The sequence below is a fragment of the Microtus ochrogaster genome, chromosome 8, assembly GCF_000317375.1.
Source record: "Microtus ochrogaster isolate Prairie Vole_2 chromosome 8, MicOch1.0, whole genome shotgun sequence".
In the NCBI taxonomy this organism is placed as follows: Eukaryota; Metazoa; Chordata; class Mammalia; order Rodentia; family Cricetidae; genus Microtus; species Microtus ochrogaster.
The window spans coordinates 3,088,060-3,106,364 of NC_022015.1; the positions used below are offsets into that span (position 1 = coordinate 3,088,060).

The window sequence follows — 18,305 nt, forward strand, 5'->3', positions numbered from 1 at the left end:
CACACACACACACACACACACACACACACACACACACACGGAAACTACTTGGGAAAGTGAAACGAGCAAAAGCAAGCATCTATTCTTTTAAAATCCCCCACGCTCCAGAATTTTGCTATAGCAACAGGAAATGGATGCAGACAGCATGTGGTAGGATGTTCACAGAGAAAAACAAGACGGATCCATCCCTCACACTATGTCAGGATTAGTTCTGAGGAAAATCAAAGATTAAAATTTGAAAGCTCCAATATGCAAGAAGAAAATGTAGACGAAGTTCTCTGCAACCGGGAAGGGGTCAGACTTCCTAAGGACCTGGATAGGAAGGGAAAGGCTGACACAGTTGCTTGATTTTGAAAAGGCAGCTAAGGGTGGGCGTGGTAATGCAAGAAGTGGAGGCAGAAGGATTACAAGTTCGAGACAAAACTGAGTCAAGTGAGGTCAAGGCTAGCCTTGGCTACAGTAAGTCCTTGCCTCAAATAAATAAAATAAAACAAAACAGTTCTTTCACAGCAAAAACAAAAGTCAGGTGACACACTTGGGCGGGAAGTTCAAAGTATATGATAGATAAAGTATTATTGCTCCTAAAAGCAGAGATTACCAACACTGCAGGCAAGTGGGCCAAAGGCATGAGCAGCTCGCGGACATGGCAATGCAGACGGCCTCAGCTGTGTGAAAAGCCTCTAGCTTGCTTCACAACAGTTATACAAATTAAAGCTTCCCAGAAAGCCAGGCCTCACCTGGCAGAGTGGCGAAAACCCAAATGCCTTCCAATTAGCCCTTTGATTTCTCGTTAGCCTGAGTCAGCTCTCTTCCTTTACAACGCTGATTTTGAGCACTAGTTGAATAAAAGATTTGGTAGGGATATACATACATAAGTTAGTACATGCCTAAAAAACACCATTTAAAATGGGCGACAGCATGTTTATATAACATAAATGTCACGTGGACGATGGATAGACTGATCGTATGCTTTATATAGAGCACTTTATAGTTTATGGACTATCTAAATTTATTTCTTCTTTTTATAGTTGTTGTTAAAAATAATAATTATGATAATGAGATAATAAAGCATAAGGATGAATTAACTCTCGGGGCCAACATAAACATGTTGAATCACCTAGTGGTGTCAGGATAATAACAGCTAGCTTGCCTATCGCACTGTGAGCCGTAGAGGAAAATTGTAAGGGAAGAACTCAGGAAATAACGATGAAAGGCACTGGCTCTGCATGTAATGGGCATAGAAACACTAGACTGTCTTCCTGCAGCAACTAAGAACATAGGCTTGTTTGTTCGTTCATTTGTTTGTTTATAGGTAGGGTCTGGCATATCGCGGGCTGGCCTGGAACTCACCACGTAGCCAAGGATGACCTTGTACTTCTGATTCTCACACTTCTACCTTCTGTGTACTAGGATTACGGGGGTTATTACTGGTTTGTGTGGTGCTGGGGCTGGAACCCAGAGCTCTCCTTGTTTATGCTAGGCAGTCACTTTACCAACTGAGCCACACTCCCATCCATAGGGGTGTTTGTGATCCAAGGTAGCAATGTCATTGTGAGGGCTACTCGATCTCCTCCCCCACTTTTGCTCCTTTTCTCCTGCCTGTCCGTAGAGTAGGGATTTTTCTGAGGCATGGGCAGGTGGGAACTAGGATCCCCATGGCTGAGAGAGAAGGTTTACAAGGGGGTGAAGACTGGTAGACAGGGCAATAGACTATTGCATGGGGTTAGAGTGGTCATGGCCGGAGGTAGAGAGAATCCCAGGTGCAACCTCCGGCTTTATTAAGTTGTTAGACTATGTGGATGAAGAACTTTGAATGATTTAATATGCCTTCAAAGGCCAAAATGTGCAGCAAATCACCTAGACTTCTTCCCATCCTAGGTGGCACTTAGCTCCATCAGGAAAAGGGCCAGGATCATGCAAAGCAAGAGGCTCATCTCCCAGGAGGGCCCGATGAAGAGGCTAAGAAACATCAGGTAAAGGGAGTGAGGCTCAGACTAAAGACTAAAAATGAAGGCAGTGATTCAGTCTTAGGGACAGGTAGTGGAGGACGGTTCAGGAGGATGAAAATGCTATTTAAGAATCATCAGTGTAGGAGGTCATGTCTAAAGGGCCAAATGATAAAGAATATTCCAAGTCAGAGGCTCTGAACTCCCATGGGAAACCCCAGACAGAAAGCCTGGGTGCTTGGACAGGAGTCATGACTTGTGTATGTCCTGTGGCTGCCCAGCAAAGCCTTGTCTGTGGTTAATTCTCTTTTGTGTAGCAACACCAAACAGTTTCATCCTGCCACAAATCACCACAATGAGAGCATCGTGGAGAAGAGGTCCCCGTCCTCTGGCTGCCAGATCTAGACATTACTAATAGTCATGGCTGCAGTGGGGGCATTCTTTCCTTCCCTCTGATCCCTCCCGTTCCTGCCATAGGAGGATGGGTTCATATTAAAGAGTTCAACTGTAAGAATTAATTGTAAGGACAATTGGAGGCAAGGCTTTCTATGTTTCTACATAGCAACTCCATACAGCTAAGAATTTTATCTGAGAAACACTTTGTGTGTGTGTGCTTTTTTTCTTATTGAACAAGCACACAAAATACAACAGAGAATTTTCTTTTCTGCATCAGGACTGTTAAGATCTTCAACAATTGTGCTGTAAACCTGGCTCTCACTAGATGCTTAGCTACTAGATGCAAGTTGCTTTAGTTGGGCACTTATCATTTGTCTATGCTCTGTATGATCAAATAATGTCTATACATTTGAAGCGTTGTGTTCCTTGAGACCTTGGCAGTGTGTAATGGTAAAATAACCTGGTCCTAGGTTTTTATTTGTGAGACTATTTTAAACTCTGGATTCAATTTCTTTCATGATCATGGGAGGAGTTTAGGTGTTACTTTCTTTCTGTCCGTTCTCATAAATATATCATTCCACTAATTTGCATTGTTTATCGATATTTTCAAATTATAGAACAAACTTATTCATTGCATGTTCTTAATTGTTGATATGCATATCAATGAGCCTTTTTATACTCCTACTATTGATTTACTGTATCTCTGTTAGGTGACTACACTTGCAAGTTTCCAACAACTGGACTGAGTCAACAACTACAACCGCATCGCCTTATAGCACAGACATGCTGTAATCACAAACTCCAATTCCGGGCTCTGCACCATCATGAGAATAGTCCAGCCTGCATCCTGCATAAGGAGGGAGTGTGTGAGTTCATTTCTGCTTGCTTTTTATCTTTGTGGTCAGTCCGTGATGCTGGCAGACACTCATGACCTTGTCAGGACTTCCTGAAATGGCTCAGCAGCTAGAATAGCACCCAAATGTCTGGAGGATGAGTCAGAGTGTAACCAAAAAATTCCATTTCTGGGCTCTTCACAATCATGAACTACAGATAATTTCCTAGGGTCTGGCCCTTCTCATGCAATGTAAATGTCAGTGTCTATCTGTGCCAGTGTCCTGGACCATCCAGCACTGTTGTCAACCCACCTTGAGCCTCTGAGGACTTCACCCCTGGTGTTTCTTCTCTAGGTTCTGGTTCCACTTCCTCCACGCGGACAGTTTAGGGGTGTTGTAAAATATGCAAGCAAAGCACCTTTTTCGGGATTTTCTTCTACTATTTTTATTCTGATTTTTTTTCTAACCACTCATATACTATTAATGTTCAGTGTTTATTTCTGATGGAGGAACGGGATGCCAGACAGTTTCTCTTAGCGTGAGCTGCACTCACACAACATATGTGCCATACATGTTTAACTTATCACTTTGTTCAAGACATTTTCAAATTTCTGACACAGTTTCTTCTTTAAATTATGGAGTTTTAGAAGCATGTCTCATGATTTTTCAAAAATGATGGCTTTGTCTGTAATTTTTGGTCATGAATTTCTAATAATTCCATTTTGATATGAGAATATGCTTTCTTTGAGAAGAACCCTTGATATTTGTTGTATCTTTACTTATCCTCCAGAATGTGGTAAACATCCACGAATATTCTATTTGCTCTGAAGAAAAAATGAATTCGGCAACTTTTAGTTCCCATCCAGATTCAACCTATTAACTGTATGGGTCTGTCAATCACTTGAGATGTAATAAAGCCTTCCACCGTGCGATCAAGGTTGCTGATATCTCAGCATGCTTCTATTATTTTTTTCTTTGCAAATTAAAAAGTTATTTGATGTTTAAGAGTGTTCTGTCCACATTTATGTAAGTACATATCATGCATGCCTGGTGCCCACAGAGGCCAAAGGGTAGCATCAGATCACCTTGGACTTGAGTCACAGACAGTTGTGAGCTGCCATGTAGGTGCTGGGAATCAGACCTGGGTCCTCTGGAAGAGCAGCCAGGACTCTTAGCTGTTGAGCCATTTATCTAGACCCTGTGGATTTTTTCTGTATACAAATTTACATTGTTGAGTTAGTAACATTCAAATTGACAGCTAAAAGATTCTAGATGAATTTCACATTTATAATTTTTAGACATTTTTATTGTAATTGTGCATCTTTTCTAAAGTTAATATAATAACTTTCTTTAGGTTAGCATCTGACCACTATGAATTTTTCTATACTCTTGGATTTTTGTCCTTTCTGTGTCTTATTTCAGATATGTGTCTTGTCAGCAGCCCATTGCTAAGCAAACTTTTAAGCTAGTCTAAAATTATTTGTCTTTTGACTTAGTTCATGTAGACTGACTGGTATAACCAGGACTGTGTTGTTTCTCCGCACAAGCTGTTGTATACATCTATTTCGGTCTTGCTTATAGCATTTTCATATTTTCCATCAACTGATTTTGAAATCATCTTTCTTCTTTCTTTGGTTTTCATGGCATCCCTAAAAACTTTACTTGTTTACTTAAGTTATTAAATTTTAAAGTTAACCAGTGACTTTTCTTTCACTACCAACAGACATTTAACAAGAAATCTAGCCCCCCAGCCTATATACTCCTGTTAATAATCATAAAGTTTTAATAATTCTAAAGGCAGTACTCTTGTGTTTCATTCCATTTCAAACTTTATTAGACTTATCTATTTGCCATTATCTTTAATCTCAGTTTTCCATTGGGGATTATTTCTTTTGTTCCAAATTTAAAACGTTTTAAACTTATTCTAATGAAGATTTTGCATGAGCAAGGTGTGTGTGTGTGTGTGTGTGTGTGTGTGTGTGTGTGTGTGTGTGTGTGTGTGTGTGTTATTTGGGGCACACATGTCTAAACCGACAAGCATTTTCTCAGCATATTGAAAAGAGTATTCCATAGACTCTTTAGTTTTATGGTTATAGTAAAAAGTTCACTCTTCATCACTGGCTTTTAGGTAGCTTCTCTTTCTCCTATTGGTGTAAGTTCTTATTGCCTTTAGGAGTCTGCTGTTTCACCATACATATGTGCATACATCCAATGTATATCTTCATATTTATCATAATTTGTACAAGTGGAGTTTGTATGAGTTGGCATGTTGGTTGGGAAAATCTTAGACACTATTTACTAATATAACTGCTTTTGCCCAATTCTTTCCTTTTACCATCTCCATTTGGAATTATAAATTATTATACTCTATTCTATTTAACCTTCTACCATGTATATTTTTCTTTTCTTTCTGGGTTGATTTTGAATGATTCCTTTTGATATACTGTCTTTAGGTTAGCATCTGACCACTATGAATTTTTCTATACTCTTGGATTTTTGTCCTTTCTGTGTCTTTTTGATATACTGTCTTGTTTGATAGTTCTTTAATTATTAATTAAATATATTTATTAAATAAATTATTTATTAATAATGTTCATGTATTTGTTGAACTCATCACTGAACTCTTAGCTTCATTTTATATTTTTTCACATTTTAAAATTTGTGCTAGTAAAACTAGATGTTATGATTTAGTTATAGGATGTCTCCAAAGGCTCATGTATTAATTGTTTGGTAGTGCTACCGATTGACTGATTATGAGGGCACTAACCCATCACTGTTGAGTTCATAGCTGAAGTGGGCTAAGAGGAAATGTGGTCTTGTTGGAGAAGTGTGTCATGGAAGCTATGCCTTTGAATGTGTATCATGTTCGTGACCGCTGGATCTTTCTTTTTTTCCCTGCTTCCTGGACACTGAGAGATAAAAAGCTGGGATGATTGATGTTAATTGTCAACTTGACAGGATCTACAATCGCCAGAGACAACCCTCTGGGCAAATCTGTGAGGAACTATCTAAGCTAGGTTAATTGGGCTGTGAAGAGCCTTCCTTCAGGCAGACAGCACCATTCCATAGACTGGGTCCTGGACAGCATAAAAATGAGAGCAAGCCGAGCACCAGTATCCACTTTTATTTTCTGACTGTGGTGATTTGAATAGGTATGACTCCCAAAGACTCATGTGTTTGAATATGGCACATAGGGAGTGGCACATAGGAGGTGTGACCTTATTGGATAGAGTAGGTGTGGCCTTGTTGGAGGAAGTGTGCCACTGTGGAGGTAGGCTATGAGGTCTTACATGCTCAAGCTACCAATGGATCATGATGTAGAACTATCAACTCCTTCTCCAGCACCATGTTTGCACACATGTCACTATGTTTCCTGCCATGATAAAAATGGACTAAGCCTCTAAAACTGTAAGTCAGTCCCAATGAAATGTTTTCTTTTATAAGAGTTGCCATAGTCTTGGTGTCTCTTCAGAGCAATAAAGCTCTAAGACATTGACTTGCATTCAGTGTGACCAGCTGCCTCAAGTTCCTGCTGCCACAACTTTTTCTGCATGATCGAATGCATCCCATGCATCTGTGTGCTGAAATAACTCCTTTGTGTTGCTTCTTGTAGCTGCAGCAAACATGTAACTACTATAGTCTCTCTGCTTTACCATATGCTCAGTACCATGATGTTGTGTCTCATCCCAAGATGAGGAAACAATGGTGTCAAGAAACCATGGAGAGCCAGCAAACAAGCTTCCAGCAGGTAGGTTGCTTTACCACTGCACCCCCAACTATCGATTGGACCCTGTAAGCTACAAGGTACACTCTGTCCCCAAACCCACCCATCCCCTGCGGCCTCAGAGGAACTCTGAAGCACAGTCTGCAACTGCACAGATTGGACCAAGAGGTGAGTGATCAGCCAGTCAGCTGGGCACCCTACTCTCTAGGCCATCAGTTCTCAGGGGGGGGGCAATACCCTGGGCCACTCCTCCACCTACCTCAGCTTCACTAGTCAATCAGCAGGTAAGTCTTCCACAGGTAGGCTGCTCCAACCTCCCACTATTGATCAGACCCTGTAAACTACAAGGCCCACTCCACCCCCAAACCCTCCCATCCCCTGTGACCTCAGAGGATCTCTGAAGCACAGGCAGTGATGACTGTACAGAGCAGGCAAGAGAGCGGCTCCCAGAGACACAGACAGAAACTGCATAGAACAGACTAAGAACAGCTCCCTAAGACACAGACATCAACTGCAAGGATTGGACCAAGAGACGAAGAACAGCTCCCTAAGACACAGACATCAACTGCAAGGATTGGACCAAGAGACGAAGACACTACTGGCACCAATTAGAGGATAAGATGGGTAGGCGCCAATGCAAGAATTCATTCAACAATCTAAAAATCAATATGGTAACAGCAGAACCCAGTGGTCATACAACAGGAAGACCTGATCAACCTAACCCAGAAAGAGCAGAAAAAAACCCAATATTAAATATAACTTTATGAAAATAAGAGACACTTAAAGAGGAAATGAAAAATTCCCTTAAAGAAATGGAGAAAAAGACAAACAAAAAATTGGAAGAAATCAATAAATTTCTTTAAAAAAAACTCAAAAAAACCAAGGGAAAAACCAATCAAACAGGTGAAGCAAGCAGTTCAAATAGTTCAAGACTTAAAAACTGAAAAAGAGGCAATAAAGAAACCACAAACGAAGGGAATTCTGGAATAGAAAATCTGGATAAATGAACAGAAACTACAGAGACAAGTATAACCAAAAGAATATAAGAAATGGAAGAGAGAATCTCAAATGTTGAAGGTACTACAGAGGAAATAGATTCATTGGTCAAAGAAAATGTTAAGTCTTAACACAAAACATCCAGGAAATCTGGGACACCATGAAAAGATCAAACATAAGAACAATAGGGGTAGAAGGAGGAGAAGAAGTGCAGCTCAAAGGCACAAAAATATATTAAACAATTTCATAGAAGAAAACTTTCCCAACCTAAAGAAGTTATCCCTATGAAGGTACAAGAAGTTTACAGAACACCAAACAGATTGGACCAAAACAAAAAAAATCCTCCCCTCACTTATAATAATAAAAACCCAAAACATGCAGAATAAAGGAAGAATATTAAGAGCTGCAAAGGAAAAATGCCAAGTCACACAGAAAGGCAGACCAATCAGAATTACACCTGATTTCTCAATGGAAATCATGAAAGCCAGAAGATCCTGGACAGATGCGCTGCAGACACTAAGAGACCATACATGCAAGCCCAGACTACCATACCCAGCAAAGCTTTCAATCACCATCGATGGAAAAAAACAAGATATCCCATGACAAAAACCACATTTAAACAATACTTATTCACAAACCCAGCCTTACAGAAAGTACTGGAAGAAAAACTTCAACTCAAGGAAGCTAACTGTACCCCCCAAAAAAACACAGGCAACAGATATTCTCACACCAGCAAATCCCAAAGAAGGGAAACACACAAACACTACCACCAAAAAGAAACCCAGGAATTAACAATCAATAGTCATTAATATCTCTTAATATCAATGTACTCAATTTACCTATAAAAAGGCACAGGCTAACAGAATGGATACAAAAGCAGGATCCATCCTTCTGCTGTATACAAGAAACACACCTCAACTTCAAAGACAGACATTTCCTCAGAGTAAATGGGTGGAAAAAGACTTGTACAATCAAATGTACCCAAGAAACAAGTGACTGTAGCTATTCTAATATCTGACAAAATAGACTTTAAACTAAAATCAATCAGAAGAGATGGAGAAGGACACTTTATACTCATCACAGGAAAAATCCATCAAGAAGAAATCTCAATCCTGAACATTTATGTCCCAAATACAAGAATACCCATATATGTAAGAGAAACATTACTAAATCTTAAATCGTATATCAAACCCCACATACTAATAGTAGGAGACTTCAACATCCCACTTTCCTCATTTGACAGGTCAACCAGACAAAAACCTAACAGAGAAATAAGAGAAATAGCAGATGCCATGACTCAAATGCATTTAAAAGACCTCTATAGAAATTTCATCCAAACACAAAAGGGTATATATTCTTCTCAGCACCTCATGGATCCTTCTCTATAATTGACCACATTCTTGGTAACAAAGCAAACCTCAACATATACAAAAAATTGGAATAACCCCCTGCATCTTATAGGATCACCATGGTTTAAATTTAGAATTTAACAACACTAATTGTAGAAAGTCTACAAACTCATGGAAATTGAGCAGTGCTCAATTAAATCACTCCTGGCCCAAGGAAGAAACAAAAAAAGAAATTAAAGACTTTCTAGAATTCAATAAAAATTAAGGCACAATGTACCCAAACCTATGGAACACAGTGAAAACAGTGCTAAGAAGAAAATTGATAGCACTAAGTGCCTACATAAAGAAAGTGGAGAAAGCTCACACTGGTGACTTAAAGGCACACCTGAAAGCTCTAGAACAAAAAGAAACAGACTTACCCAGGAGGAGTAGACAATAAGAAATAATCAAATTGAGAGCTGAAATCAATAAAATAGAAACAAAGAAAATAATACAAAGAATCAATGAAACGAAGAGCTGATTCTTTGAGAAAATCCACAAGACAGACAGACCCTTATCCATACTAATCAAATGTCAGAGAGAGAACATCCAAATTAACAAAACAGAAATGAGAGGGGGGACATAACAATAGACACTGAGGAAATCCAGACAATCATTAGGTCATACTACAAAAACCTGTACTCCGCAAAATTGAAAAATCTCAAAATATTTTTTCACTAAAATCAGGAACAAGACAAGGCTGTCCATTCTTGCCATATCTATTCAACATAGTTCTCGAAGTTCTAGCTAGAGAAAAAAGGAGATCAAGAAGATACAAATTGGAAAGGAAGAAGTCAAACTTCTGCTATTCGCAGATGATATGATAATATGCATCAGTGACCCCAAGAATCTACCAGGGAACTTTTACAGCTGATAAAAACCTTCAGTGATGTGGCAGGATACAAGGTAAACTCAAAAAAAAAAAAATCAGTACCCTTCCTATACACAAATGATGAGAAAAAAATCTAAGAAAGAAATCAGAGAAATATCACCATTCACAATAGCCACACACACACAAAAAAATATCTTGGGAAACACTAATCAAAGAAGTGAAAGACCTGTTTGACAATAACTTTAAGTCTTTGAAGAAAGAAACTGAAGAAGATATCAGAAAATGGAAAGATCTCACATGTTCTTGAATAGGTAGGATAACATAATAAAAAATGGCAATCCTACCAAAAGCAATCTATAGATTCAATGCAATCCCCATCAAAATCCCAACATAATTCTTCATAGACCTTGAAAGAACAATATTCATCTTCATATAGAAAAACAAAAAACCCAGGATAGCCAAAAAATACTGTATAATAAAGGAACTTCCAAAGGCATTACCATTCCTGACATCAAGCTCTATTATAGAGCTACAGTAATGAAAGCAGTTTGGTATTGATAAAAACAGACAGGCTGACCAATGGAATCAAATAGAAGACCCAGATATAAATCCACACACCTATGTACACCTGATTTTTGACCAAGAAGCTAAAATTATACAATGAAAAAAAAAGAAAGCATCTTCAACAAATGGTGCTGGCATAGCTAGATGTGAACATGTAGAAGAATTAAAATAGATCTGTATCTATCCCCATGCACAGAACTGAAGTCCAAATGGATTAAAGACCTCAATATAAATCTGACCACACTGAACCTGACAGAAGAGAAAGTGGGAAGTAGCTTTCAACACATGGGTACAGGAGACCACTTCCTAAATATAACACCAGTAGCACAGACACAGAGAGCAACAATAAATACATGGGACCTCCTGAAACTGAGAACCTTCTGTAAAGCAAAGGACACAGCCAATAAGACAAAAAAAGGCAGCCTACTGAATGGGAAAAGATCTTCAACAACCTCTCAGAATGGCTAAGATAAAAAAAAAAAACACCAATGATAGCTTATGCTGGAGAGGATGCAGAGTAAGGGGAACACTTCTCCATTACTGGTGGGAATGCAAACTTGTACAACCATTCTGGAAATTAGTATGGTGGTTTCTCAAAAAATTGGGACTTAACCTACCATAAGACCCAGTTATACCACTTTTGGGCATACACCCAAAAAGGATGCTTAATCATTCTATCAGGACATTTGTTCAACTATGTTCATGGCAGCTTTATTTGTAATAGCCAGAACCTGGAAACAACCAAGATGCCCCTCAACCAAAAAATGGATAAATGAAATGTAGTACATTTACACAATGGAGTACTACTCAGTGGTTAAAAAAAATAACATCTTGAAATTTAAATTCAAATGGATGAAACTAGAAAAAACAATCATTCTGAGTGAGGTAATCCAGACCCAGAAAGATGAGCATGGTATGTATGCTGTGGGACAATGGGTTTCACCCTATAAAGATTTGTTTCTTGTACTTGTTTAATAAAATGCTGATTGGTCAGGTAAAAATATAGGTGGGACAATGATAACAGGAGAATTCTGGGAAGAGGAAAGAGTCAGTCTGCAGTCGTCATCCAGAAACAGAGGAAGCAAGATGTGACTGCATCACCAAAAAAGGTACCAAGCCATGTGGCTAACACAGACAAGAATTATGGGCTAATATAAGTTATAAGAGTTAATAAGAAGTCTGAGCTAATAGGGTAACTAGTTTATGATAATTGTAGACCTCTGTGTGTTTATTTGGCACTAAACGGCAGTGGGACCTGGTGGGACAGAAACCTCTGCCAACAGTATGTATGCACTCATAGCTGAATACTAGCTGTAAAGCAAAGGATAAGGAACCTATAGTCCAGGAACACAGAGAAACTAAGTAACAAGGAGAACCCTAAGACAAACATACATAGAGCCCCCTGGGAAGGGGAAATAGACAAGATCACCAGAGAAAATTGGGAGTGTGGGGTTGTGGGGAGAAGAGAAGGCAGAAGGGGAGGAGAGGAGATTGGGAGTGGGGAGGAGAACTTGAGGGAACTGGATGGTCAAGATGGGGAAGGACAAAGATGGAGAACAAGGAAAGAGATATCTTAATTGTATACAACTTTCAGTCTTCTGTTCATGTCTGCTCTCGTTTCTTACTTGTTCATCCAGCTACAGCGGCTCTCTCTCTTTCCTCACTGTCCTGCGGATTCCGAAACCAGGGATGGGGGGTATACAAAATAAGATTAAGTCTTTAAAGGGATACCAGCCACACAAGGCTGAGTCTAGAGGAGAAAGAAAGTATAAACCCTGTGATACTTCTTGGGGGAAGGGTCTCAAATGACTCAGGTCCTAGACTTGATCACTGTGATCTATCTATTGAGCCATAATAACCTGCACTTAAATCTTTTTTCTGTATTTTACAAATTTCATGAACTTTGAACATGTCCAAGTTCATAGTTTCAGTTTCTTTAACTGATAAAGAAGGATACCATGAGAAGGTCTACTTTAAGATATTCTGTGGATGGGTGACATTTTTCAAATGCCCCCAGAATTGGGATGAGGGCTCAGCTACTAAAAAGCTTAGCATGCAAGTATGAAAACCAGGATCCAGACCCCTAGAACCCATGGGAACACTGCTGTGGTGGAATTCCTGTAGTTCTGTCCTAAGAGAAGGCTGAGACTACATACCTACAGCCTGTGGGCTAGCAAGACAAGCCATATGTTAGTGCTGGGTTGTTGTAATAGGAGCGGCAGGGCTGCGTCCCCAGCACCCCGGCTGCCTGGCTAGCTTATGCCCCAAAATAACAACACACAAATTGTATTCTCTTAAACACTGCTTGGCCCATTATATCTAGCCTCTTCTCGGCTAACTCTCGCACCTGGACTAGCCCATTTCTAATAATCTGTGTAGTCCATGAGGTGGCTTACCAGGGAGATTCTAGCCTACGTCCATCCTGGGTCGGAGCTTCATCGCATGTGCCTGGGAGAGGGGAGCATGGCATCTGCTCCAGAGAGCAGACTGTAAATCTGAGCTCACTTCCTCCCAGCATTCTGTTCTGTTTACTCCACCCATCTATGTTTTAACCTATGAGAGCCAAGCAGTTTCTTTATTATAATTAACCAATGACCTTCCTCCATCACTGGGTTTAATTGAGAGGCCCCACCTTATTGAACTTAGTGGGAGAGAAATGGAGGATGAGTCCAGACATCAACCTTGGAAGTTGCACATGCAAACACTTATGTGCATGCACAGCCACACACATACAAAAATAAACATATGCACATACACACATGAAACATGGAGAAAGGAAAAAAGAATTCCCAACATACATAAAAAAAGATCCTGAACAGCAGGGGTTTAATATGTACAGAAAAAATCTTTCTATTTTCATGTTCCAAAATAGGTAAGGGTTTTGCACAAGCTGTTTCTATGTAAGGCAGATGTGATGAGAAATATCTCTCAGCTTGGCACAAGATCCTGAGGGATAATTAGAAATACAATATTCTCAGGGAGGAAACTGAGGCACTGAGATATTAGCTAATAATAAGCACAGAAGAAAAATAGGTAGCAATAACCACACATAGGAGGCTATCCCAGAGGAAAATGATCAGAGTTTCTGCACCCCCTCAAGGAGGTACCAGAATACAAATGAACTGGTCCCTCCCTGTGTACTTACTTCTGCCAGCTCAAAGGGGCTGGGCCCTGCTTTAAAAGCCTCCTTTTCCTTTGCCATCAATGATGCTTCATCTTTGTCCACTGGGGGCAGGGGGAGGGATGGAAGGAAAACAAAACCTGACGACATTTCATACTTTATTTGAAACCCTGAACACGAAACCACCCAAAGATATTTTAACACGTATTCAAGAGCCTCACCCAGGTCCACACTCCAAAATAGCTTTATAATTTAAGGAAGGAAGGAAAGCCAGACATCACCACCACTCTGTGATCTACTCGCCCATACATTGGAAGCAGAGTTCACAAATCTAATTCCTTTCCCTATTTCTGGACATTTTTTACCCAGAGAACACAAGTGACCAGAGGCGGTTCTGCCCGCTCAGCCGATTCCTGACAGCTGCTCCTGGTGAAACAGATTGTGTTTGGGGCAAGCATTTATCCAGGAGCAGGGCTGGAATGAGATGGTGAGGAAGCCAGCGGGTGGCGAATAAATGACCAGCGGAGGGAGAGCTGGAGAAATGAGGGTGATTATGCAGGCGCTGGCCTCTATGAATACATTAGCTCCCCATCAGACTGTGCCTCCCCACTGCCTCCAAAGCAATTGCTTGGAGTGCCAGTGAATACAGGTGTCTGAAGTCTTTTCCAAGTTCAGCTTCACACTGTAGGCTGCTCTTTCAGCCAGTCCTCAAAGCCCAGCATTAAGTCTGGGGAGGAGTTGGGCATCGGAGCACTGTTAGGTCTATTCAGGTGTCATGGGATGCTCCCTGGCAGTCTGAGCTCCTGTCATGGGGGATGCTCCCTGGCAGAGTCTGGGCTCCCTTGCTGGGCTAAGGAGGGGGTTGCCCAGGGTCAGCTGCATGCTCTGTAAAGTGGGAAAAGAAAGAAGCCAAAGGTAAGAGGAAGGGAGGTTTTTGCGTGGGAACTGAAGGTCTGGACCTAGAGACACAGGTGCGTGTTCTATGTCCAAAGGGTCAAAGCTGGAGTCAGTTGGACCAGATTTTGGAGGAGGTCTGCATGAGGTATGAATGGGCTGGCTGTGAGAAGGAAAATGTTACAAGAAAAAACAGGAGGTACAAGGTTTCCCTAAAAGTGTATGGGTGAGGTTTGTTGTTGTTGTTGTCTATTTTTCCTGAGACAGAATTTCACTGTTACTATCAAGGCTGTCATGGACCTAGCTCTTGTAGACCAGGTTGGCCTCAAAATCACTGAGATCCGTCCGCCTCTGCCTCCTGAGTGCTGGGATTAAAGGCGTGCGCCACCAATGCCTGGCCAGGTGATGGGTTATTAAAGACAGTGGGAGCCATTATGGGGACATGCCAAGGCTCAAGCTGTGGGTTTGTCAGGGCTACTTTCTGGACACAGAAACCCTTCATTATCATCATCAATACATTTCCACCAAACGTCGGGACACACAATATACCTTCCTGATTGAGGAGGTCCTTCTCGGTTTTCTTTTTTACAGGCAAATGGGAAAGAGCCAGGAAGCCTAGTAAATGTTCTTGTAGGGTAAGAAAGAAAATGGCACCTCTCACAGAGCTGCACCATGAGCTGATAGCTACAGAGAACCCTTAGCATCAAGGCGCAGGATAGCCCATGGGTCTAGCTAGTACTGCATAAGATCAGAAAGCAGCAGGAAGTGAGTTTGGCTGTGCTTTGCTGTTTATACCCAGGAGTTTAATGTTAGAGCTCTTGTGACCATCTTTGGGAATGCTCTATGGTCCGCTGTGGAGAAGACAGTGATGGAGAAGTGACTCTGAGGGGCTCTCTTGTCCGGCTGCCTTTTTGACGCCTTCTGTTGCTTACCCTAACAGATTTGTTCAGTCTTAACAAGAGTGCTAAATGGGGAGCTGGATTCTCTAGCCAAGCAAGTTGTGCAGGCCTCTTCTCCCTGGAAATTCAAGAGGCTCTGCTCTGAGTTTCCCTGGCTCCAGTTGTACACACATATCAGGGCTAGGACTAGACATTCAGAGACAGAGTGTGACCCTCAACTTTAGCCCCCTTTGCATTATGAACTAAAGATCCAGCATTGTACCATTAGTCTCGCTTACTCACCCTCATGGGAACTGAGCTCAGCCCTGTGTGAGAGACTCCACTCACCCTGATCCCAAGCTCCACATTCTCGCCTCCATAGACCTCCATGCCTTCGTCCAGCAGGCCAATCTCCTGGAAGTACTGTCGGTCCACAATGAAACAGCCGATGAGGGCGGGGCTCCTGCAGGGTGAGATGGATAGCCAGCTTTGAGCAAAGGCTCTGGGAGTCACTTGGGGATAAAGAGCTCCCAACTACAGGATCAGTGCCCCCACCTCTGCTGCCAGACCTGGGGGGGGGGCTCATTCTCTGGGTAGCCTCCTAGATTCACCTTCACCCAGCCACTCACAGTGGGTGACAGCTCTTGTTCTGGGACCAGCCATTGTTCCCCATTATGCTAGCTGGTGCATTAGCAGTGGGGAAGGTGTGTGCCACTCACTCTGCTGGTATAGATTGCTTCTTTTGATTTTGAGCCACATGGCCAGACTGTTTCAGCTTGGACTTTCCCACCATCCCCAATGGAGGCTCTGTTCACTTAGAAAGATTTGGAGAACCAGGTTGTAGAAGACTTTGAGTAGCATACAAAAATAGTTTATAGATTTCATCAGTAGGTAAAGGCTTTCCATGACAAATTTCAAGCAGAATAGCATATGAATGGGTATGTTTCTTTAAAATCAAGAATACTCAGGCAGACCGGGATGTAGCTCAGTTAATGGAGTGCTGCCCAGCATACATGAGACCCTACCTGGGTTTGATTCTCAGCATTGCATAAACTAGGCATAGTAGCATATGCCCAGTACTCAGAGGCAAGGGGATCAGAAGTTCAGGGTCATTATTAGCTACACAGAGTTCCAAGTCAGCCTGGATGATCTGAGGGGGACATTCTGTGGTAGCTGACTAGAGGAGATGAGGGTGGGCGTGAAAAACCTGGTGGGAAGCTGTATCTGTGTCCAGGAAAGGGGTAAAGACACAGAGGAATTTGTAAAGAGATGTAGTGAGAGGGACAAAAGTCATCAGTGATCGGATGTTATAGGTATCAATGATTCTGGTTCTGAGGCTCAGTGAAGCTGAGCTGCTCAAGATTCACAGTCAGAGGTTGGTCATTCCCATAATGCTCACCTCTCATGTGTGGGTTTGATGTTCTCCATCAGAGCAGGGTATCAGCCTACTCTAAAAACAAACATGTGTGATAACCCTGCAGTCTGTGGAAGTGAAGTCATAGAATAAGTCTGGGACTTTGACCCCAGGAAGTCCATGTGGCTGAGCATCCCCCTGCATCAGCATTCATTCCCTAAGGAAATAGTCCTTTCTGAACCTGTTTCTAGTTCCAAACATGAGTTCATTTGCATGAGTTTGGTAGTTTTCTCACCCCCAAGGGTTCTTCAGTTTCTCCTTTCCTTTCCTCTACCAAATCCTCGGCCTGATACCGTGGAAAGGGAAGAAGGACAGCGGATGATACACAACGCAGAAGCAGCCCCTGGTGCTCCCGCTGACTTCTCTGATGCTACCAATTCTCTGTGAAGCCCTGCACTTAGGAACTAGCTAGAGAGCCCTGCTCAGACACCCTATGTACTGTAGTGCAGCTGCATCCCAAGACCCTGGCTGACCTCAGCTCCAGGAATCTGTCATGCTAGCCTGCTGGTGTCCCACTGGTAGGGGAAGATCAGTTTCCCAGCACCAAACTCTATGTCCTCCTGAAGACAGCTTCACTGGTGATGTAGCTACATGGTAGAACTGGCAAGCTGAAGGCCCTGGGTGTGATCCCAGCACCATAAGTAAAAGGAGCTTTCTGACAGCATCTTCTCCATCACGCCTCAGAGCTTGCATTGTTGAGGTGCCTGGCCCTCCACCACCCAGGCCTCCCAACCAGAGTCCCTGAGACCTCTAACATCAGGTCACTGATAACATTCTGTGGACTTGGTTAAATAGGGTAAAGAGCATAAGACTCTGGACACGACCAGCTCTTACAGGACTGCTGTGCAGTGGAGAGGCTAAGAGATTCACTTTTCTAAATAAAGACGGTGAAAGCATGGGTTTTCAGAATGAAGCCTTCACATTTTCTTCTGTACTTCTGAATACAGAATGTGACAGAGCTCCTGAGAACAGCACTCAGCATGTGGGAAGGGGCTTCCCCCTGACTTCCAGACCCAGCCAGGGCGGGCACAAAACCTGGCGCAGTTGCTCCAATAAGCACAGACACCTCAGGTGGTCAGTCACTTAGCAACTAGATGCTGCATTAAGAAGAATTAGGATAAATAGCATCCATCCCCAAAAGGATTTAGATACAGCTAAAATGTGGCGGGAAATGTAAATATCTAGAGAGATCTAAAAATTACAATAGATTGGGGGCCAGTTAGAAAAAGCAAGTGTAGGGGCTCTCTGTCATAGTTCTTTCTTAGAAAAAGATTTATTTTTGTTTATGAGTGTGTGTGTGTGTGTGTGTGTGTGTGTGT

At 41.8% G+C, this 18,305-nt stretch overlaps 1 protein-coding gene across 1 annotated transcript in view; it reads right to left on the minus strand.

Moving 5' to 3' along the window:
• Galnt18 (polypeptide N-acetylgalactosaminyltransferase 18) overlaps positions 1–18,305 on the minus strand; it is a 310,242-nt gene that overhangs the window by 63,781 nt on the left and 228,156 nt on the right. Inside the window, exon 6 of the mRNA XM_013347654.2 lies at positions 15,921–16,035. Coding sequence (XP_013203108.2) covers positions 15,921–16,035 — 115 coding nt within the window. The remainder of the gene's footprint in view (positions 1–15,920; positions 16,036–18,305) is intronic.